This window comes from Camellia sinensis, chromosome 4 (assembly GCF_055761805.1).
Source record: "Camellia sinensis isolate YWXY chromosome 4, ASM5576180v1, whole genome shotgun sequence".
Taxonomy (NCBI): domain Eukaryota; kingdom Viridiplantae; phylum Streptophyta; class Magnoliopsida; order Ericales; family Theaceae; genus Camellia; species Camellia sinensis.
In genome coordinates, this window is record NC_138964.1 from 97,661,422 (window position 1) to 97,683,707 (window position 22,286).

Sequence of the window (22,286 nt, forward strand, 5' to 3'; positions counted from 1 at the left end):
GAGCAAAGAGGTTGAGCCAAGAAAGCTTGTGACAGATCAGGATGAAAGGTTTGCTTCGAAGCCGAAAAAAGCTGAAGGAAGGACATTAGTAAGCACTCAGATAGAAGATCCTTCAGAGGAGATCAATCCAGGAGAAACATCAATACAACAACCTACCTATATTAGTACTTGGTTGGATCCTACAGCCAGGAACCAGTTATTGGCCCTTCTGAAAAAATATAAGGATTGTTTTGCTTAATCTTACAATGATCTGCCTGGATTGGATAGGTCATTAGTGGAACATAGACTTCCAATTAAGCCAAATTTTAAACCATACAAGCAGAAGCCTAGACGAATGAGTCCTGAGGTGATTCAAAAGGTGAAGGATGAGATTGCTAGGCTCCTCAAAGAAGGCTTTATCAGAACAGCCAAGTATGTTGAATAGCTATCTAATATCGTGCCTGTGAGTAAAAAGAATAGCAAATTGAGGTTATGTATTGATTTCAGAAATCTAAACTTGGCAACTCCAAAAGATGAGTACCCCATGCTTGTAGTGGATCTGTTGGTGGATAGTTCAGTAGGGCACAGGATCTTGTCAATGATGGATGGGCATTCTGGCTACAACTAGATATGCATAGCAGATGAGGATGTTCACAAGACAGCTTTCAAGTGTCCTAGGAACATTGGGACCTTCGAATGAGTTAACATGCCATTTAGATTGAAGAATGCTGGAGCAACATATCAAAGAGCAATGAACACCATCTTTCATGATCTCCTGTGAGGATACTTGGAGTGTTACATTGATGATATCGTGGTGAAGTCTCAGTCTATGGAAGAGCATCTTATCCATCTCACAGCAGCCTTCAAAAGAATGAGAAAATTCAAGTTAAAGCTCAATCCACTCAAATGTTTTTTTGGTGTATCAGCTGGAAACTTCTTAGTGTATATAGTACACAAGAAAGGAATACAGATTGATCAGAACAAACCAAAGCCATCATTGAGGCCAAACCTCCATCAAATAAGAAAGACTTGCAAAAATTCCCTAGATATGTTAATTTTCTTCGAAGGTTTATTTCTAAAACTACTGGGAAAACTAAAGTTTTTTCTTCTCTGCTGAAGTTAAAAAATGAAGAAGAATTTAGGTAGTCAGCAGAGCATCAAGTTGCTTTTGAAGGAATAAAAGCCTATTTGGCCAAACCTCTAATGTTTATGCCACCAAGGAAGGATAGACCTTTGAAGTTATACATTGCTGCAATTGAAGAATCATTAGGAGTTTTTCTAGCTTAGGACAATGAAGAAGGCAAGGAACAAGCAGTATATTACCTTAGTAGGTTTTTAAACTCTTGTGAATATAAATACTTAGCTGTTGAAAAGCTATGTTTAGCCTTGTACTATGCAGCAATAAAATTAAGAAATTATCTTTTACCTACTATTATCTTCGTAATTGCAACCACAGATTTGGTTAAGTACATGTTATTTAGACCTATATTAAGAGAAGGAATGGGCAAATGGATTTTGGCTTTGTCAGAGTTTCATTTGGAATATATTCCCCAAAAGGCAGTGAAAGGTCAGGTATTAGCCAATTTCTTAGTTGATCATCCATGTCAAACAGAAAATCAAGAAATAATGGAACTTGATATAGCAGACTTGGAGCCATGGCAGATGTGGTTCGATGGATCAAAGGCTAATGGTCTTGTAGGAATTGGTGTTGTGATTAAATCACCACAAGGAGCAGAAACCACACATGGTTTTAGAATTGATGAAACTACTTGTTTCAATAATCAAGTTGAATACGAAGCTTTAATTATGGGACTTGAGTTACTTATTGACTTACAGGTTCATGCAATTGATATATTTGGAGATTCCCAATTAGTAATTAAACAAGTAAAAGGAATCTTTAAGTGTCAAAGTGTAAGCATGTTGCCATACTATGTTGCTGCTGTACATTTACTTTCCCATTTTCAAGTGGCAGATGTACCTCACATCCCAAGATTCATGAATTACAAAGCCAATGATGTGGCCCAAAAGTTTTGAATTTTAGAAAAAGGGACAATAATGCTCAAACAGATATTGGCCAAGCAACATATCAGAAGTTGACACCACCTTTAGCAAAATGGGGTTTATTGGTAGAAGCCAATCAGAATGACTTGGAAGAGCAGGATTGGAGACATCCAATCATTCAATATTTGACTAGCCCTTCCTCGAAGGCTAGCAGAAAGCTTAAGCTATAGTCCATGAAGTTCATAGTGTACAGGAATGCTCTTTATAAAAAAAGGGTAGATGGTCTCTTATTAGAGTATTTGGGACCAAATGAAGCATTGACTGCTATGGCTGAGGTGCATGAAGGCATCTGTGGTGCTCACCAGCTTGGGGTTAAGATGAGATAACTGCTTTGAAGGCATTCTTATTACTGACCAACCATCCTTAAGGATTGCATAAAGTATGCAAAAGGTTGCCAAGCATGCCAGAAGCATGGTATGATAAGACATGTTCCAATAACTGATCTATATGCAATGGTGAAGCCTTGGCTATTTAGAAGGTAGGCAATGGATATGATAGGAAAAATTTACCCACCTACTTCGAAACAACACTGTTTCATACTAGTGGCTACAGATTACTTTACTAAGTGGGTTGAGGCTAAGCCCTATAAAACTGTGGATCAGACAGAAGTAATTGATTTCATCAAGGATTTGATTCATAGATTTGGCATTCCACTGACCATAACAGTGGGTAATGAGATTGTGTTTGATGGAAAGCTAGTAAAGGCTTTCGCAGCAGAGTTTGGAATTTGTCTTGTTAATTCCACCCCCTATTACGCACAAGCAAATGGCCAAGCAGAGTCATCGAACAAATCCTTGAAGAAAGGAATACAAAGGGTTGTTGAAGACAATCCTAGAAATTGGCATAACTTACTATTAGATGTGTTATGGGCTTATAGTACTTCCCAAATATCAAGCATAGGAATTACCCTTTATGCCTTGGTATATGGGCATGATGCAGTATTACCTGTTGAGATCAATATAAAGTCCTTAAGGGTCAAATGCCAAGATCACCTAAGTACTGATCAGTATTATCAAAGCATGCATTTGGAATTAGAAAATATGGATAAGGTCAGAATTTTGGCACTAAACAACATCCTTCTACAAAAGAGAAAAGCAACCAAAAGCAATAATAAAATGGTCCAACACATCAACTTTGATGAAGGAGGCTTAGTTTGGAAAACAATAATTTCAGTAGGAATTAAAAGCCACAAATTTGGCAAGTGGTCGCCTAATTGGAAGGGGTTATACCAAGTCCATAGAGTCCTGTTTGGGGGAGCCTACCATTTAAAGAATCTAAATGGGTATGTGCATCCCAGGAAAATTAATGATAGATATTTGAAGCATTATTACCCAACTGTGTGAAAAGTATAAGGAGTATAGGATCATCATATGAAATATCAAGAAGAAATAAGAAACATTTGAGTAGCTAATAGTGTTTCATTTCATAATAAATCAAGTACATTTTGCCACAATTTGGCGTAAAATTCATTACAATGTTTCAACTGTTCCCTTACAATGAGTTATTTACTTCTAAGTGCTGAGAACAATTGAATGGCAATGTTCGTCTCTTGCCTGAGGTTTGATAGCCCCTGGTGAGAAAAATGTAGTTTCTTTGCATTTTACTCCAAAGCCAGGTTGACTGCTGCTAGTTCCTTCTCTAATTCTATCTTCTTATGTAGTAGCTGAGCTTGGTAGCTGTGTGGCAAAGGAGTGTTGTCCCTTCAGCATTAAGACTTTAGAATGAACATGAGAGACAAACTCCTTGTCTTTTAAAAATTCTTTCTTTGCAACATTGGCTAGTTGATGAAGATTGACATAAAATTCGATGGTTGCTGTTGCCTGAGACAAATGACCTCTAAAGGCAACATTGGTTTGCTCAAAGAATTGGCAGCATTTGAGAAACCCATTCTTGATTGTTGGCTTTTGTAAAGCCTCGAATGGGATCCTTGAGAAAGTCCTAATTAGCTCTAAGAAGATGCCTAAATGCACCTGAGGAAGAGGAATAGTGGATTCAGTAATAGAAGAGCCTCTAATTATCTGCAGAAAGGAGTTAGCTAGGTCCAAGGGCCCAGTTTCATTGTCGGATGGAAGCACTGGTGTAGATATCCGAAATAAGCTTACTAGCTGAGCTTTGAAGATGTCCATCTCTTTCTCTAACAAGGGGAGTGTAGAGGAGCTACTAGTGGAAGGCATTGCTAAAGAAATCGGTGGAGAAAAAGGAGAGAAAAATGCCTCAGGAGCATCAATAGTCCTAGCCACCAGCAAGTCTAAGGAAAGGGGACTAGAGCATGGTATTGAAGAAAGTGTTAATGGGCTACCAGTGCTATCCCGGGAGGTACTAGCTACTCAGGAAGAAGGAGGGGTAGCAGGCATAGTCTCAAAAGATAAAAAGGTGACTAGGACTCTGGGAAGTGTAGAATCAGGCAAAGGCCAGGTGATGGTCACCAAGGGCTAGTTGAGAAATTCAACAGGATTATTAGAGGGGAAGGAAAGGACGATTGACAGGTCAAGCCTTTAAAGAAGAGGCTATAGGGAGTGTAGAGGCAGGAGTTGGAAATATCATTTGCAAAGACTCTGCACTCATTGGAAAATTGATGTCCGCCTTTCCTTTTCCCTTTAGGGCCTTTTTCAAATCCGCAGGGCTCAAGAATAATCTTTCAGTACTTTATGGAGGAGAAGAAGAAGGCAGCAAAGAATGTATAGGTAGGCTAGCTACTGCGGGATATAAAAAGAAAATAGGCATAAAAACAAAGCTGAAAAAGTATATCAAAACCAGAGGTGTTGTAAAAAGGCAAAAAGAATTACCAGCAGTTGTAGTAATGGTAGTTGGAGAGCTGCGAAGGGTATGATGTTCAGCAACTTTACTCTTCCTTACAATCTCCTGTTATGCTGCCTCGACAATAGCAGCTTCTTCCTTTAAAATCCTATGCTGCCTCTTCTTCTCAGATCTTTGAAAAACAATGACCTCCTTGGCCTGTTCTTTTTTACTGTCTTAATAGCTGCTTCGTGAGCAGCATCTATGGTAGGTTGGGCATTAAAGGAAGCTGGTTTCTTCCTTCTTTTCACAGAGGCCTCTTTTTCTTCTTCTTCTTCTAAAGGGACCTTAGAAGCCTCTTCCACAGGCTCAAGCTTGATGTGGGCTTTTCTTTTCTGCTGCTTACTCTTCAGTGTGGCCAAGGTTTGTGCTCTCTAAGGTGAGGCCTCCTGCGAAGTTCCTATACTAGTAAAAGAAACTATAAGTAAGAAGAACAATATAAAGGAAGGAAAAAAAATACAAAAGAAAGGATAGAACAAGTACCCTTTTTGACAACGACCTTTGTAATTCTAGGTGAGAAGGCTGCAGTGGGGGTAGAGGTAATAATAATGTCAGCCTCTTTGCATTTGCCTTGCCCTCCCTAGGATGGAAAATCCAATTTCTATAGTAAAACCAGGGTAAGGGTAGCAAGCTACACCTCTATGCTAACAGACCACCAGGTCTTGAACCCAGTCATAGCCCTACTGTAGCCAGTGTGAAAGGCACAAATTCAAAGCTGGAAAGATCTTTTCTGAACTTGACTATTGCTTCATCCAGCCTGGATTTTGGTACCTTCAAGTCTCCGGTGTCAAGATCAGAATTGGAGAGGCTGCAAAGTGGGACAAGAATCCCTTGGCTAAGCCCAAATTGCCTTGCAAATTGAGAGGGGCAGTAGGCTTCAGAGATGCACTTGTAAGCTCTATGATTTAAAGTGCCAATGAAAAGCTCCCTTAACAGCAAAATAGAGGCCCACATTTCCTTGTGAACAGGCCTGGAACAGGTGGAATCAGCCTAAAAGGCCCTTAACCATGCTGGCCCTACAGCAGCATCGAAGGGACGGAAGAAGGAGGAGTGAGTAGCTAGTGGTAGGTGATGAAAGAAAGAGAAATAATATACAAAGTTGGAGGGATATAAGAAAACCCTAGCATATTTCTCCCGTAGGTGATAGGATCCTGTACCAGAAATCTTAGGTTTCGAGAATGAAGGTTAGTGAAGTAGGCAAAAAGCCAAAGTTGAAGGATCCAAATAGGACCCCCTTGATTCTGCTCTAGAGTCCTCTCACAAAATTGAGAGCAGACCCTGTATACATGACCAAGGACATAGGGGGCCGGGGCAATCTTTTTCCCTGAAGCCAGAGCTTTGGCAAGGGGACAAATTCAGGCATTATTTTCTGAGAAAAAGTATAGAAAAAAAAATTTACAAAGTCAGTAGAAGATGAAAGAAAAGAACTCATGGTCGGTCACAAGACCTTTATTTTTATTCTCAAAGGCTACGAAGTCACTGTAAGAAGAATTAGAAGGAGGAACAGAGAAGGAGACCTTAAGGTCTGGATAATGAGGACCAGAAGTACCATCAGCAGGTGAAAGCCCTAGAATGTGGCACATCTCAAGAATGGTGAGGGCCATCATGCCGCATCGAAATTGGAAAAAGTTAAAAGCAGGGTTCCAAAAACAGAGAGCAGCTGGGATGAGAAAAAGGTCCTCAGGAATTACGAACCTAGAGAGTTGAAGGGCATCAAGAATGTAGAGGTCCTCCAAGTCTTGTCGTCGGGCTCCAACTACTCTATCATACACTCTTCCCACTCAGTCTTTAATGTGGGCCAGCAACGATGAGGTTGATTAACCCTCAAACTTCCCCAGTTAAATTTCCTTCGTAGAGGAGGTAGTGGTCCTCTAAGCGTGGTACAAGGGAAGAAGTGTAGCAAGAGCCTCCTTAAAGATGGGGCCAAGAACATACTCCCCTTGAGCATGGTGGCAAGGGACGAAGATTCTCCCATCAATCGCACTTCGACCCTCTAGTATCTCGTACTTGGTTATCTCATCATTAATGCACCTCCTCAAAGCCACTGAGGGACGCAGATGATCAACCAGTGGTATTTTCTCAAAAGAAGAAGAAAGCCGTTAATGAGGGATTGCAAGAAGAATAAGAAGGGAAGGGTAAGAAGTTGAAGTCAGCAACAATAAAAGTAAGATTAAAGACTGGACAAACAAATAGGTAAGAGCGTGAGAAATTGGGGCTTTATACCTTTCTGTCCAAATTACCCATTTAACCTAACGGGTCAAATAAGCCCAGGTTATTTGAATTTTATTTTGACCCATGTGGGATCAAGGCCTTTATTTTTGACCTCCTATGAAGAAAGTTTCCTCCAAATCAGCATCTTGTTACCTTATAAGGGAAGAACATAAACTGCGAAGTGTTTAGCTTGGCTTTGAAATGAATAGTTGGCTTCGAAGCTAGTATTTTGCTAGAATTTTGAAGCCTATACCTTAATTCGAGTAAAGTTAGAACTTGTTTAACAATTCGAAGGTCTTAAAAGTATGTTCCTAGACTTTTTACCAAGGAAGATTTCCTTCGAAGGAGTATTTTATTATCTTTTGAAAGGAAGTGTGCCTTGGAGTTTGCTGAATTGGTATAAAAGTTTAAAGACTTGTAAATTGGCTGAAGAGAAGCCCATGTCTTTAAATTCAAAAGTATGAAAGTACATTCTTGGACTTTCTACTGAACAAAGCCCTTCGAAGGAAGATGTTATCACTTTTTTAGGGAAACTATGCTTCATAACACTTGACCAGGCTTCGAAATAAATAGGTTACTTCGAGGCTGATATTTGTTAATTATGGGAACAAGTTAGAAGACAAAAGTCATGCATATTGACAATATAAACCATACAATTGGAACACAGAAACCCAATTCTATTAATGTAAACATTTACATTGAGAGGGCTTATTTGGCTACATCCTCAATCTTGTAAAAATAAGGACTGGATAAGGTTACAAGGTCATGGAACTCTGTCCAGCAAAATTCAATAAATACATGTTCCTTTTCTAGCATTTCCTCTATTCTATGTAAATTTGGCTTGTCTAATTAGTGAACCTGTAGTTAGTAAAAAAGGTGTTAGGTCCTCATTTCAAATTCTGTTTTAAAGCTTTCTCCACTTCATCCATCTCATACATCTCATACATGTCACCCATATTGGCATCTTCTCCATACTCAGAATCATGGTTCTTGAAATCTTCATACTCTTCAAGAAGATTCTCTACCTCATATTGGGTTTGAACGCGAACGGCAGAGATCTCATCTAATGATTCGCTAGTGGCCAAGGCATTTTTGTGCTAGTTAACAGCAAGGGGAGCTGTTCCAGGAAAGTGTGAAGTTTTACTTGGGCCACGAGGTCGAGGTTATGGCTTCGAGAGACAATGTCACAAGCTTATAGAAAGTTCTTGTGGGGGGTGTCATCTCGAAGGACTATGAAAGATAGGTGAGAAACGACAACAAGCAAGGTTTGGGCTTTATACTACTGATAAGCAGTTAGAGGAACCGGAGCTTGATAGGGGGCGAAATGCTGGCTTTCAAAGAAGGTAAGTTTTAATTCCTCAATCTAGTTAGGATTAGAAGGAAGGGGAGGAGCAGTTGGGTCCCCTCCAAAGGAAGGTGGAAATTGAGGCTCATCTACACACTCTAGCCAGTTAGAAGAGCAAAGTTTTGCTTTCTTGGCTAGGAGTAAAGGGCTCATTCCCAAAGCTTTTATTAGGTGAGGGGTCTTTTGCACTATGTTGGTCGGCAAGGTGGAGGTATACCATGCCGAAAGCAAATTGTCTTTGAGACAGCGAAGGTAATCGAATGGAATATAGGGATATACCACAGAGTTGAGCAAAGAAGGTGGAATCACAGTGGGGTCGTCGAATTCAACAAGTCTGTGATGAATTCGCTCCCTTGTTTGGGGTTGGGTTGGCGTGGCCAAACATTCCAACCAGTAGTTCCAGTAGAAGAGGAGGCAACTTCATCTCACACAGAAGGTTTTTGAGCAGATGAAGAGCTTCCAAAATCTATTTGGGCAAGTTTTTGGTCTAAAATCATATATTTTGCGAAAACTTCCATAACTTGTATAAATAGAGGAGGATAAATATAGCTAATAAATGCATGGAAGTTCTTTCAAGATTGATCATCATTGTCCAAACCCTCTTTCTATGCTTGATCAATGAAAGAGAAGGTTTGATTAGCCATCAAGGATGTATCAGTCCCTTTGTTTGCACAAATAGTAGGGGTAAATTTCAAGCACAAGAGGAAGTTCAGTGAAGTTCAATGTCTTAAACATTGCCTGGAGACGGTTACACTTCTAGGACAAATAATTACCATGCACGTCCTAGGACGTGGGCAAAATGCATCGATCCATTAATATTACCAAGTATTGACTATATTAGTGCAAGGAATAATGTTGGCTACATATTTTGTACAAACCTATCGCAGCCTGACACGTCGATCATAAAAGGCAATTTGGGAAATCATTAAAGATCTCCAATAATCAACAGACGCGTGGCAACTTATAGCAGTGGCAATGGATCCGCGAGATATGGGCACAATTAAGATATCCAAGTGACTTGGCCAAACTGTTACTTACAATTTAAATTCAAATTCAGGAGGGAAGCCCAACCGTAGGAGTGGAATAGTGGAAACAAACTGTTCAAAGCCATACTCAATGATCATGGAGATCACTTCGACAGCTATCACCTACTTCGATGGTTATCAGCCACTTCGACAGTTATTTTCAAAGCCTATAAATAGAGGATAGTGTTGATAATGCAGAGGCCTAGAATCAAATCCAGAAAACTAGTTTATTTACTTTACATTTTCTAATCCTTTAAACTCCAGTCTTTTACTTTCCTATACTGCACTTCACAAATTCCTAGGAGTAATTCTAAAATAGTTTGTTGATATAATCTCCTTCAAAGCTGTGAAAGTGCGAATGTATTATTATAAACTTTTGTTTACTTAATGAAGTCTGGTTTCTGCCACTGCTTTTTCCTCTTTCTTTTACTTTGATTAGTCTTTTTAATTTTCTCCTAAAAATTAAGCCACCAGTAAAATCCTCTTCATTAAGGTTAAAAGAATTTTGAAGCATTGTCTGACAAATTGGTTAGTATTTACTAATCTTTGTAAAAACTTATTGATCCTTACTGACACGCTCAAATTACATTTCTAACATTCGATAGCCAAAAAATCAACAATAATATACTATGGCTAGGTGGTCCAAATTTTTGTCCCAAAGCAATACTGGAGAATCATCTACAACGTCAATTCCATAAGTTTCCTTTCGATATTTGGCAAATCCTAACACATGTTACGACCAACAGGCAGCTCAGTTTTAGCAACCATCCAAGAAAAAGTAATTTATAGCCCACCTGGTTGCACAAGAAAAACCAAAGCATACATAAGCAATACCAATGGGGCATATTTCCAATCAAGCCAAACTCAACTAAATAGCATGTTCATATCAACCACAATCTAAATGCAAATTCATCAGTCATACTTCTTTAATGTTTGCTTCCAAGAACACACAATTCATTAGAATAAAAAAGATTCTACACTAGAAATCCAAGAAATAAAAACACACAAGCACAGGACCAAATAACTCCGACCTGGCCGTTTCCAGTTACACTGTCACAAACTACAAAACAAAACAAAAACAAAAAAGCCCTCCCAAATCACCCGATAATTTTTTTTTTAAAAAAAAGGGACGAGGCGGAGAAAATGCAGACAAGCAAACTGAGACAATCTTGTCAGCAATGAAGTAGTAGAGAGGGACATACATTTTACAACATGCCGAACATATAAATTAACGTTGGAAGCATTTGCTCCACAACCAAAAAAATATAAAAAATAATAATAATAAATAATAGATAAAATAACTGATATGAGAAAAATAGGATAAGGGTAAAAAAATAAAAAAAGATATACTAATTTCAGAACCAGCATGCATGTTGAATTGATAATTAAAACAGTAAGCTGCATCTCCAAATGTACACACGTTCCCTAATAATGTTGGTCATTGTTCCACATGAAGTGCGACAGAAATCCATTCTGAAGCAGCTGTTTGAGTGTTCAACTCAATATGCGGTGAAACTGAGTGTGAAGTAATTGCAACCTGTTCCAAAAGTAAAAACAAGAATCAGCACAGTAAGAAATCAAAGTAGGAGGGCATTCACCGTCTACATTATATCAAATGAATCGACCTCCATTTCCAAAGCATTTTGAACAAGCTTCATGTTCTTATGCCTGAGCAACAAGGTAATTTAACATATTTAAGATGCAACCTCATTTCTAATATTTCATTTGATAATTAGGGTTAGGTGATATTGATGACTCCAGGATTCTTCCGTCACAAAGGCTCCAGTGGAAATTCTTTGCTCCATTCAGTCCTATTATACAAGGGTCGTGCCAATGACAGCCCAATAGGCTGTCAATAAGAGAAACAAAATGCCACAAAAGTGAGAATCTCAATGTATTTTTTATAGATCCCAAAGAATTTTCACATTTTTCTATGCACATTTTACATTGTTGGCATTTTCCACAAAATAATCACATAAACAACGTGACAAAAAATGCAACAGACCATCCTTAATGACAACTAGAGTTTGGAATGGTAAAATTGGTGCCACACGAGGGGAAAAAGAACATCCAACTTATAACAAAATGATATGCAAGATGCAGCCAGATCATTTGGCACCCAAATGAAATGAAAATACGCCCAAATGAAATTGGATCAAAACACCATTAATCTGACATGGTAAAAACACTTACAAATCCATTTTCAAGTGCTCTGAAATCGAGATCCTCATCCACATCTTCTTGCTCCTTGTCCAGAAACTGCAAACACCAATGATTAACTAAATCATTCCTTGATAAACACCTAAATCATTTGTAGAAAAACAAAAAGGTACAAAGCAATGGCAGTCCAAATCGTACTTCAAGTTTGTGGAAGAAAGTTTTACTTGAAGATTTTACTTGAAGAGGAAGAAAGTTTTACTTGAAGATTTTAGAAAAACTATGCTTCACCCACTCCAAAAGTACTTCAAGTTTGTGGATGCACTTAGACTATTGCTTTATACTAAAATTCTATATAGATCCCAAAAAAAAAAAAAAAAAAATTGTAAATGTAACTTCACTGCCCTTGAAAGTACACCTGAGAGAGAAAAAAATATGCTTCACCCACTCCAAAAGTAATTCAAGTTTGTAGATGCACTTAGACGATTGCTTTATACCAAAATTCTATATAGATCCAAAAAATATTGTAAATGTAACTTAATATGAAAGTTTCAAGTACTTCACTGCCCTTGAAGTACACCTGAGAGAGAGAGAGAATGGGAAGAAAAAGATCATTATGGAGATTGAAGTTTTTCAATAAAATGATAACATTGTAATAGCAAATTTGAGATTTCATTAGTTTGTTGGGTAGTGTATATAAGTTATTGGCGAAAGTTCTAGCTAATCGTCTTCGACGTGTGCTCCAGGGGTGGTTGTCTCAATCTCAGAATGCTTTTGTGGGCAGGCGTCAAATTCTAGATGCGGTTTTGGTTCCTAATGAGTGTGTTGACTCAAGGATTCGACAAGGACAGGAGGGTTTTATTTGCAAGCTGGATATTGAGAAAGCATATAATTATGTAAATTGAAAGTTTCTTTTGCATGTTTTAGGAAGGATGGGGTTTGGGGATATATGGAGGCAGTGGATTCAATTTTGCATATCTACTCTTCGGATTAGTGTTGTGAAAGGCGCGCCTAGGCACAAGGCGTAGCAAGGCGCAAGTGCAGCACCTGAAGCAACCCAAGGCGAGGCGAGTTGAAGAAAGCGCGTGCCTTTGCACAACTTGGCCAGGTGAACAAAGGCGCAAATCGTGCGACTGTTTGTGACTTGTTCTTTTTTGGTTTCTGATTGAATCTAATGGTTGATATTGTGTTTTAAAGGCCTCAATCACAAAGGATTAGAACTCTAAGCTATACTACTCAATAGTCAGCCCCAAATCAATTCGAAATGCCCTCATCAATTCGAAAGAAAGAAGAAATCTAGCGGTGTCTCTTCTCTTCCTTTCGGCTCGTCTAGTCCTGTCTCTGGCCCAGGTGAGTTCTTCTTTTGCTTCTTCTTCTTCTTCGTTGCCGTGGTTCTTCTTCTTTGACTTTTTTTACCGAAGAAACCTTACGGTGTCCGAGTGTTTCTTCCCTTCAACTTGCCTCGTCTTGTCTGGACCAGATAGTTCTTCCTCTTTGATGCTTTCCTCTTCTTCTCCTTCATCTATTTCTTCTTCTTCGCTACCTCTATTTTTTTTCCATCCATCTCAATTTTTTTTTTTTTTTTTGTTTCTTCCCTACTCTACTTTTTTTTTTTTTTTCTTTTGCTTATTCGATGTGCTGGGCTGGGTTATTCTTCTTCTTATGATCAAATAGAGACAATTGATTTTCTTTTTTAGTTGAGAATGTCATCAGGTGTGACATCATCTTGCACTTGGAATTTTTAATTTGATGATATGACACCACTTTGTTTGCCACTTAACTTTCAATTTGAAAACACTGATTAGCTACATAAATTTAGTTATAGTTTCACTTACAAAAAGCTTCAAATGAAGATCAACTTACCTAAAAAAAAAAAATTCCTTTAAGCATTATTTTTTTAGTATTACTTCATTTCCTTTTTTTTTTTTTTAGATATAGTTTCAGTGTTTCACTTGCAAAAAGCTTCATATATATATATATATATATATTTTTGTTGAATGTGGATTATTTTATCTTTGAAAATTGAAATGTTATGTAATATACACTTTTATGGTTAAATACAGAAAACAAAAAAGTAGAATTTTTTGAAAAGTGAAGTTTGGAAATCAAAACCAAACAGAGTGATCAGTATTTGTTGTATATTTATGTTTTGCATGTTTGGTGTTTTTTTTTTTTTTTTTGTGGGTGTGGTTAAATGTGGGTTATTTTACCTTTGAAATTGAAATGCTATTTAATATGCATTTTTATAACTTTAAGAATTATTCTATAATTTGCCTCATTTATTTATTTATAAATTGTCTTAGTACTAACACGCTATGAATCATTAGTCTATGTTAATTTATCTATTTTTTACTAAGACTGTGCGCCTTACTTCAATAAAGCTCGTGCCACGCCTTGCGCTTAGGCCCCAAGAGACCTTCGGCACCTCAGTGCGCCTTGAGCCCTTAAAAACACTGGTTCGGATGTCGATGTTAGTGAATGGTATGCCTGAGGGATTCTTTCTGACATTCAAGGATGGATCTTCGACAGGAAGATCCTTTGTCTCCGTTTCCGTTCATTCTGGTTTCCGTTCATTCTGGTCATGGAGGCCCTGAGCCGGTTATTGTCTAGAACAATTCTAGGGGGTCTATTGACAGGTTTTCAGGTGGGGAGGGATTCAACAGTGAGCTTGGTTGTGTCTCATTTGTTTTATGCTAATGATGCTCTTATTTTTTTTGGGGCGGATGCGGATCAGATTAATTACTTGAGGTGTGTTTTGTTGTACTTTGAGGTAGTGTCAGGACTTAGGGTGAACTTGGCAAAATCTTAGATGATTCTGGCGGGCAAGGTGGAGTGCTTACCAATGTTGGTAGCAATTTGGGGTGTAAGGAGGCCATGTTACCCGTTTCCTATTTAGGTTTACCGAAGCAACCTTCAAGGTGTCAATGGTATGGTATGGTATGGTATGGTATGGTATGGGGTGGTGGATGGTGTGCAGCAATAACGCATGTTGAAAGAGGCAATATTTGTCAAAAGGGGGGCAGATTACTTTGGTAAAGAGTGTGCTCTCAAGTATCCCAACATATTTTATGTCGATGCATGCAATTCCGGTGATAGTGGCTAAGAGGACAGAGAAACTACAGAGGTACTTTCTTGGGGGACCAAAGGAGAAAGGGGGTTTAGGGGTTTGGAGTTCGGTTACGTTCAATTTGGTTCTTTTGGGAAAGTGGCTGTGGCAATTTGTAGGGGAGTGGGAGAGGTTATGGAGGGTGGTGGCAACAAAATATAATTTGGGGCAGGGGGAGTGGTGTACTGAGCGGGTGAGAGAGTCGCATGGGTGGAGTTTGTGGAAGGGGATTTGGTTAGGGCATCAGGAGTTTTGGAAGCGAATTCGTTTTAAGGTTGGGGTGGGGGACAAATTTTAGTTTTGGCGTGATAAATGGTGTGCTGAGGAGACTCTAGAAGAGTTGTTCCCTTTGATTTTTTGCATTGCTATTGATCCAGATGTGATGGTGGCTTCTTATGGGATTGGTCGAGGGCAGATAGTTGTATGGAACATTCTTTTGTGGCGTGAGGTGCAAGATTGGGAGGTGGAGTGGACCAATTGGTTGATCTTCTGAGCTTTCTATATAGGGTGTGGTGTGGGGAAGTTGGGGGGAATTCTCTGATGTGGGCTTGTCTGAAGCCAAAGGGGTTTTTGTCGGTAGTCTCATATTATCATAAGCTTGTGGGAGGGGCAGGAGTATTGTTTCCTTGGAAGAGTTGTGGGTTATAGGGTCTCCTTCCAAGGTTGCTTTCTTTGTATGGACAATAGCTTTAGGGCGTATTTTGACTATTGACAATTTGATTCGGCGCGGACATATTTTGGCCAATTGGTGTTATGTGTTGTGGAGATGCAGAATCAGTAGATCATTTACTTATCCATTGTTTTGTAACGGTTAGGCTAAGGGCACTTATTGTTGGTTTGGATTCAGCAGAGGTTGGCGGTGGAAGTTCTTTAGAGTTTTAAGAGGGACGAAAGTTGGGAGGCGTAGACGAAAGGCGTGATTGCTTGCTGCTCAGTGCTTAATGTGGCTGATTTGGTTGGAGCGCAATACATGAACTTTTCAGAGGATTTCTCATTCGGTGTCTTGGTTGGAGAATAGGTTGTTTTTGGTTCTTCATAGCCGGGTCACGGTGTTAGTGGATCCGGATGTGTTGGCTTTCATAGATTTTGTGGATGATTTGATTTCTTAGTTTTTGGCCTTTTGTGGGTTTTAGTTTTATATTCCTTGCATCACCTTGATACTTTTTAATAATATCTGATTTTATTTATCAAAAAAACATTGTAATAGCTTTCCTCTTACGCATATGCATTCTGAAAAGGCCACAAAATATCACTGTCACATATTGTTACATTGCTTCCAACACAAGTGTCAAACTTTTCTTACCTCTAATCGAAAATACTTCACTGAACGATTGGAATCAGATTTTCCAGCAACTCCAACTGATTCAACAACCTCCAGATTCTTTCTGTGTGTAGTCAAACGGCGAGCTGCACCCTGACAAACAAAAAGGTGAAATTTTGAGAAACACACTGAAAAGGTCACTATACTCATCCCACAAAGACAAGCTATCAAATCTTGTCAAAAACTACTCACTGCAGCAGAGGCATCCCGACTGAGCTGAGCAAGCTGCATGCCAAGGCTTTGCTGATTGGACATGAAACGTCCAGTAGCCCTGTTGGCTGAGATTGCTTGCCAGTTAGGCATGGATCTCCACAGGCTTTGTTTAGTAAATTTAAAACCCTGTCCAACAAATGAATATAACGCAAACATATGAATGAAGAACCCAATGTTTAACTATGCAGCCAAAGATAAATTTTTATACTGAAAGAATAAGTGGATTTCAGAAGCAATGAAACTAGCATAACAATATGAATGGCCCAGTCATAAAGATCAGGTCGTCTGAGCACAATAAAGATTTCAACCATTGACACTGATATAATGCTGCGTACAAGGTGTATTTGGCTATCAACCAATAAGATGTTGCCTACCTAGAAATGGTTCACTGCAAACTACAGAGCAAAGGAACCTTTTTTTCAGTGCTCTACAATTAAAATTTCCATGGTGACCAGACAAAAATTTGCCAAGAGATTAAACCATTTCCCCTTTATTAAGAAGACAATAAAGAGAAATCAATCGAGAAATCAATCAAGAAATGTACATGCTGTGATTTATAGACAAGAATCCCCAAATATGGTGCCAGATCTAGCTAAGATAGTAAGTCTATTTATTGGGAAAAACACTGGGCAGATCAACATCGGCCAACACTAACAGCTACCAACCAATCACTTAATTTTATTTTATTTTATTTTTGGTCATACTGTATACATCAATAGGAGTTAGCTTGTTAGTTGTTCAATGCAAAGGGTATCAAACACTTCTCCAAAATAATTGAACCTACAACCTCACACTACAAAGTGGTGTTATACAACTATTTGGGCCGTTTTTTTTATTTTTCTCTTGGCGGGCCCACCCTCCTGGTGGAGAATCGGGCACAATACAAAGGGGCAATGTTTTGTATGCCTTACAACCCAAAACCCAATCAAGATAAAGCATGGACATGAAAGATAAATAAATAAAAATACAAAAACGAAAGATAAGTTTTAAAGCTTTGAATGAGGGCTTCGGCTTCCCACTTCACTCTGCCTCCAGGATTCCAACTTTAACTTTCTGGTAGGTTCCTTGTGAGTGTTTGTCATGAGCAACAAAACAATCTACTTGGTTACTCAGTTTCTCATACTTCAAAGCAAAAAACTCACAACTCAGGTAAGATGAACCTAATGGCGTAACTTTCTTGAACCTCATAAGCTCAAATCTGAAGATTACATCAATATACAATTCCATGTACTTATAATCAAGTTTGCAGCCAACCTGAAGCATATATCATAAAAACCATGCTCTCCACTTCATTTCTTCAGTGAATCAGTTTAACACTGACCTTGCCAAAACACAATCCAAATCATGATCACGTATAAAAACATGAAGTTGCTCAATGCACTCAACAAATCCTTGTGCCAACTATATGGGGCCACTACACATATCCTTCTCACTTATGTGTAGGCCATGTCTTCACACCCTAAGAAAAATCATAAGTTTTCAGATTTGCAGTTCACTGATTTGACAAGAAGTTTTTTTACTGAATGATACAAGGGAAGGGAGTCTTTCTACTGTAACCAGAAGCATGAGGTGTACTTTTGGGTATAGCAAATATCAGTACAATTCATACAGAAGAATAACCTTAATGTCAAAACCTATCATAAACTCAATCCAAAGCACGATCCGGATCATCTAAGGAAAATTGGATCATAGGATCATACGATCCGGATCGCGATTTTAACCTCCTTGATCAAAACTACTTGGAAGTAAGACCACAAATAGCAGATATCAGTACAATTTTGGTTTTTTGTCTTCTTTGGGCATCATGATATGAGCATGTTTGAAAGAACATCCTGCATGGACAATTATACATAGGTTGCAAGGAGCGCTACCATGTTCACACAATAATTTCACTACAATACCAGAACCAGATACCACTTAAAATCTATTCAATAATTACACAAAAATTAAAAGCGTCCCAACAATCAAAGGCCAATTAGATGACACAACAGAGTACTAAAAAAGTGAAAAAATTCCATGAAATTTAGATTATGAAAACCAGGCACTGGCCTATGCAACCTGTCTTTTCTCAACTATGGCAGGCAGTGGAGGCAAGATCTTAGCATCAACAGAAAATTGATAGATACAGGTACCAATGAAGGGCTATGTGGAAATTTTGGCTCATCCTCATCTTCAACATTTGGTCAGCTGGTTCCAATTTTATGCAAAAACACTTCTCCGAAAAGTTTCACTTTTGTCTATGGTAAGGGAATGTACATCTGTTAATTTGTTTTTAAAGCATAGGCTAAATATCATTTGGAAAAGCATAACATGAACTATTCTCTCTAGTACCCAGTCTTTCATTGCTAGAAAAGTAGTTTATTAGTACCGTATACTCCATGTGTAACTATGTGTAGTACTTGGATTATGGGTAAGTGTCTTGCATAACTTTTTAGCAGAAACTCTAATAATTCCATTGTACATGCATATAAACACTTTACAGAAGAACACATCCAACAGAACCTCTTGAGAGCACACAGTTCGCAGCCATAGCTCTCGTTATAATGGCAAGTCATGTTTCATACTTCAAGAAACAGACCAATGAATTGTAGCTACTTGTTGAACAATGAACAATAATTTCCAATTAATTCAAGAAATAAATATTCCTCATTAGATTCCCAAGAAAAATAAAGGGCAACATTAAATCCACACCAATTTTTTATGGTTCACAGCACACTGTTTCATTATGGTGCGACCCACTGAAGTGAGAGGGGCTTGTTCATCGAGGAGAACTGTTAGATTTATCAAATTCCACAATAAAATGTTCAGTCATATACAAGTGAAGAATCAACCAAAACCATAAAGAGAGAGAAAATCACTATTAGACGAAGGAGACTATATAAGAAATCTTCAATAATATATTATAGATGGTGCCAAGTATTTCATCAATGTATCATGTGATTTTCAGTAAAAACAACTACAATCCTGAGTAAAACACTGAAAGAGGCAAACCTTGTTTGTCAAAGGGGATGTGGGAACTTCTATATTCAGTAAGCAACTTTGGGGGAAAATACCCTTCTCTATATCTCTTATGGCTGCCTTTATTAAAGGTAAACAGACAGTCACAGCATCCTTGAAATCAGTATCTTGACTTTCATCCTTCTTCCTGAATTAGGTCATGACAACAATATATTACATATATCAACTGCGATGAGAAAACAACAACAAATATCATGAGTCAAGGACTAAAACACACCAATTCAGTGAAATCGACATGGATGGTACACCACTCATCAATGCCTCTCTCGCTCCAGCTACAACCCCCGAGTAAAACCTAGAAAATTCCCAAGCAATAAACATAATTACAAAGTCTCTAAAATAGAGCTCAAATATGAATATAAAAAAAATAAAAAATAAAAATCAATTAAGCCACCATTCACATCTAAACAACTTCAGAAACTACAGCAGAAGAGTAGCTAAACTCCATGAGCAAAAAATGTTTTGGAGTGCAAACCCAAAGGTAAAAAATCAAACCCAATCAGAAAGATCTAGTTACACAAACATACAAATAAATAAATAAATAAAAACAGCATCCAAACTACATACATGTGATGACCGCAACTGGAACCCCTGTTGATTCCACTTATTACCTGAATATCAGATCAAAAGCTTAAATCATCATAAAACAACCAACAAAAGAAAGCATCAATAATCCCATGCATGAAAAAAGCATGTAAAAGCATACCAGCAGTGGCTTTGACCAAGAAAACAGCGCCCCACATAAAGCTAATGACACACAATCCACAGGAGTCCCTGTATGCAAGAGTCCACCATTAAAAACCACCAATAAAGTGCAAAACTTGCAACAAATTTGTAGAATCTTAGAGCATAAAACAAATAACAACACAATTAAAGATCAAGCTACAGACAATTATTAAAATCAGCACAATTTAATCATATATACACTGTTTGAATATCCCTAATTATCATTAATAGATTATTTCTTTATTTCTTTATTTTGAAAAAAAAAAAGGCCTTATACCATTAAAACCGCCAATAAAGTTGGAAAAATTGCAACAAATTTGCAGAATCTTGGAGCATAAAACAAATAACAACACAAAATTAAAGATTTAAAATCAGCACAATTTAATCATATATATATATATATATGTACTGTTAGAGCATCCCAAATTACAATTGAACAAAAAAAAAAAAACACGAATTGCTACAAGGAATTAATTAAATAAAATGAAAATGATAATCACAGGAACGCAATCATACCAGAAACTTCATAAGCTGTGGCACCATTGATCTCAGCAGAACTCACTGTAACCGTTTCTCTAAGCGTCACCGAATGACCCGACACTGATTTGTCCCTAAAACCAATCCACCAACATATCAACAAAAACTTAAAAAATAATAATTTAACACACGTTACCAAACTCGAAAATTAAGAGAATCAAGCAACGAATATAAAACCCAAAATCATTCATGGATTAACGATATACATATACATATGCAAAACAAATACAAAATTAAAAGAAGACCCACGATTGGGGAGCGCAAACGTGAACATTGTAAAGGGCTTCGCGGACCAAAGCTTGAACAAGGTAAGTAAGGCCAGGTGAGTCAATTCCATCAGCATTGGTGACCAAAACAAGAGGTTTCGAATTATCTTCATCCAAATTAGGCTCAGTAGAAGAAGGTGGTTTGGTGGATTCATCATCATCATCGGCATCATTATTAGCATTCTTCGATTGTTCATCCTCTCCGCCGCCTTTTCTGCTGAGAAGCACCTCCTGGAGATTCGAGACCAGACCCGGAGGCAACAAGTTGTTGTTCTTCACAGCTGAAGTCGTCATTTCTAGAGAGAGAAAGTGATGATGATGAGAGAGAGAGAGAGAGAGAGAGAAAGAGAGGGTAGGTTTGTGTTGTAGTCGGAGAATCAAAACCCTAGACTTGAAAGGAAAAGGAGGGCGTTATTTATAGAGAGAGAGAGAGAGAGAGAGAGGGGCTGAATTGAAAGTGTTGATTGCTGCAACAGAGATGCATATAGAGATAGACCGATTCTAACGGCGTTATTTAGAGAGAGAGAGACAGAGAGAGAGAGAGAGAGAGAGAGGCTACATGAGATGAGATGAGATGAGAGACATGAATATCTTTAGGAGTAAATTACAAATATTTGAAATATGAATAGTTTTTTTTTTTTGTAATTTTTAAAATAATATTTTATATTTGAGATTTTTAATTTCATAATAAATTATTTTTTATTAACAATTATCAAGTTAATTAATAATTTTTAATAATATTATAAATAAATTTTAATTAATAATTTAGATAATTTTATTATTGTATATAAGAGAAGTTATTAATTTTATTTTTTAATTAATTCTGTTAAATAAAAAATTATGATAATAAAATATTTATAATTTTCTAAATTACAGGAGATAATTCGTATTTTAAATAAATTTTAAAGGATGTATTTGTAATTTATCTTATTGGGGGAGAAGTACTGCTATTAGCACTTCATCAATTATTTTGGACCCTCTATTTTTTATCCCTTTTCTTATTACAATAATAACCTCAAATGAAATTACTAAAATAAATATCAATAATTTTGGGATACTCCATCTCACAATTAAGCCTACACATACACATTACATCATAAATTAGGGTTTATGAGAGCACTCACTTCCATCATCACACATCCATCTTCTCCAAATTCCACTTTCAAAACATTCTAGCCCTCAAAACCTTGAAAACCCTTTAACAGCAATATTTTAGCGGTAGCAGCGGCAACTATTTGATTACCTACACTATTCCGGCAGTGATAATGAGTGAAAGTTTTTTCGAAAACCACAACTCCATGAGACGAGAGGAGTACAACAATAAAAATTCAAAGGAGGTTCACAACTTTGATAGTGTTCTTAGCCCAGAGAATATTGGTTTTGTAAAGGTAAGTTTCTTGGGAAAAAAAAATGACAAAAATAATAAAAACTGTTCGTCATTTTTTCGGGACTAAACTTCCAAACATATAATCGAAATTCAAAAACATAAGTCCGAACATTATTTATTTGTTCGGGACAGGTAATC

The 22,286-nt window shown here is 37.6% G+C and overlaps 2 protein-coding genes across 3 annotated transcripts; one reads left to right on the forward strand and one right to left on the reverse strand.

Annotated features, from left to right (window-relative positions):
- The first annotated feature begins 1,479 nt into the window (after positions 1 to 1,479).
- On the forward strand, positions 1,480 to 2,013 carry LOC145823912 (uncharacterized). The gene has a single exon (XM_082923469.1). The coding sequence runs from the start codon at positions 1,480 to 1,482 to the stop codon at positions 2,011 to 2,013; it is 534 nt and encodes a 177-aa protein (XP_082779595.1).
- Positions 2,014 to 10,315: 8,302 nt separating this feature from the next.
- On the reverse strand, positions 10,316 to 21,356 carry LOC114317088 (uncharacterized). 2 transcript variants are annotated; one of them, XM_028263786.2, is made up of 10 exons: positions 20,745 to 21,356; positions 20,475 to 20,569; positions 19,939 to 20,006; positions 19,800 to 19,843; positions 19,450 to 19,527; positions 19,206 to 19,359; positions 16,194 to 16,340; positions 15,984 to 16,094; positions 11,611 to 11,676; positions 10,316 to 10,954 (listed from the first exon to the last, which is right to left on the reverse strand). In XM_028263786.2, the coding sequence occupies exons 1-10, from the start codon at positions 21,053 to 21,055 to the stop codon at positions 10,856 to 10,858; spliced, it is 1,173 nt and encodes a 390-aa protein (XP_028119587.2). In that variant the 5' UTR covers positions 21,056 to 21,356; the 3' UTR covers positions 10,316 to 10,855. The 2 variants fall into 2 exon arrangements, with proteins under 2 accessions (XP_028119587.2, XP_082781507.1); XM_082925381.1 differs by having other exon boundaries at positions 10,316 to 11,266.
- Positions 21,357 to 22,286: the final 930 nt, after the last annotated feature.

Excerpts from the sequence above, each read along its gene's own strand:
- LOC114317088 (XM_028263786.2), bottom strand. The coding sequence starts at position 21,055 with ATGACGACTTCAGCTGTGAAGAACAACAACTTGTTGCCTCCGGGTCTG. Across the intron at positions 20,570-20,744 it reads CACGTTTGCGCTCCCCAATC|GGACAAATCAGTGTCGGGTC; the intron begins GTGGGTCTTCTT and ends GATTGGTTTTAG. Across the intron at positions 19,360-19,449 it reads ATGTCGATTTCACTGAATTG|GAAGAAGGATGAAAGTCAAG; the intron begins GTGTGTTTTAGT and ends GACCTAATTCAG.
- LOC145823912 (XM_082923469.1), top strand. The coding sequence starts at position 1,480 with ATGGGCAAATGGATTTTGGCTTTGTCAGAGTTTCATTTGGAATATATT.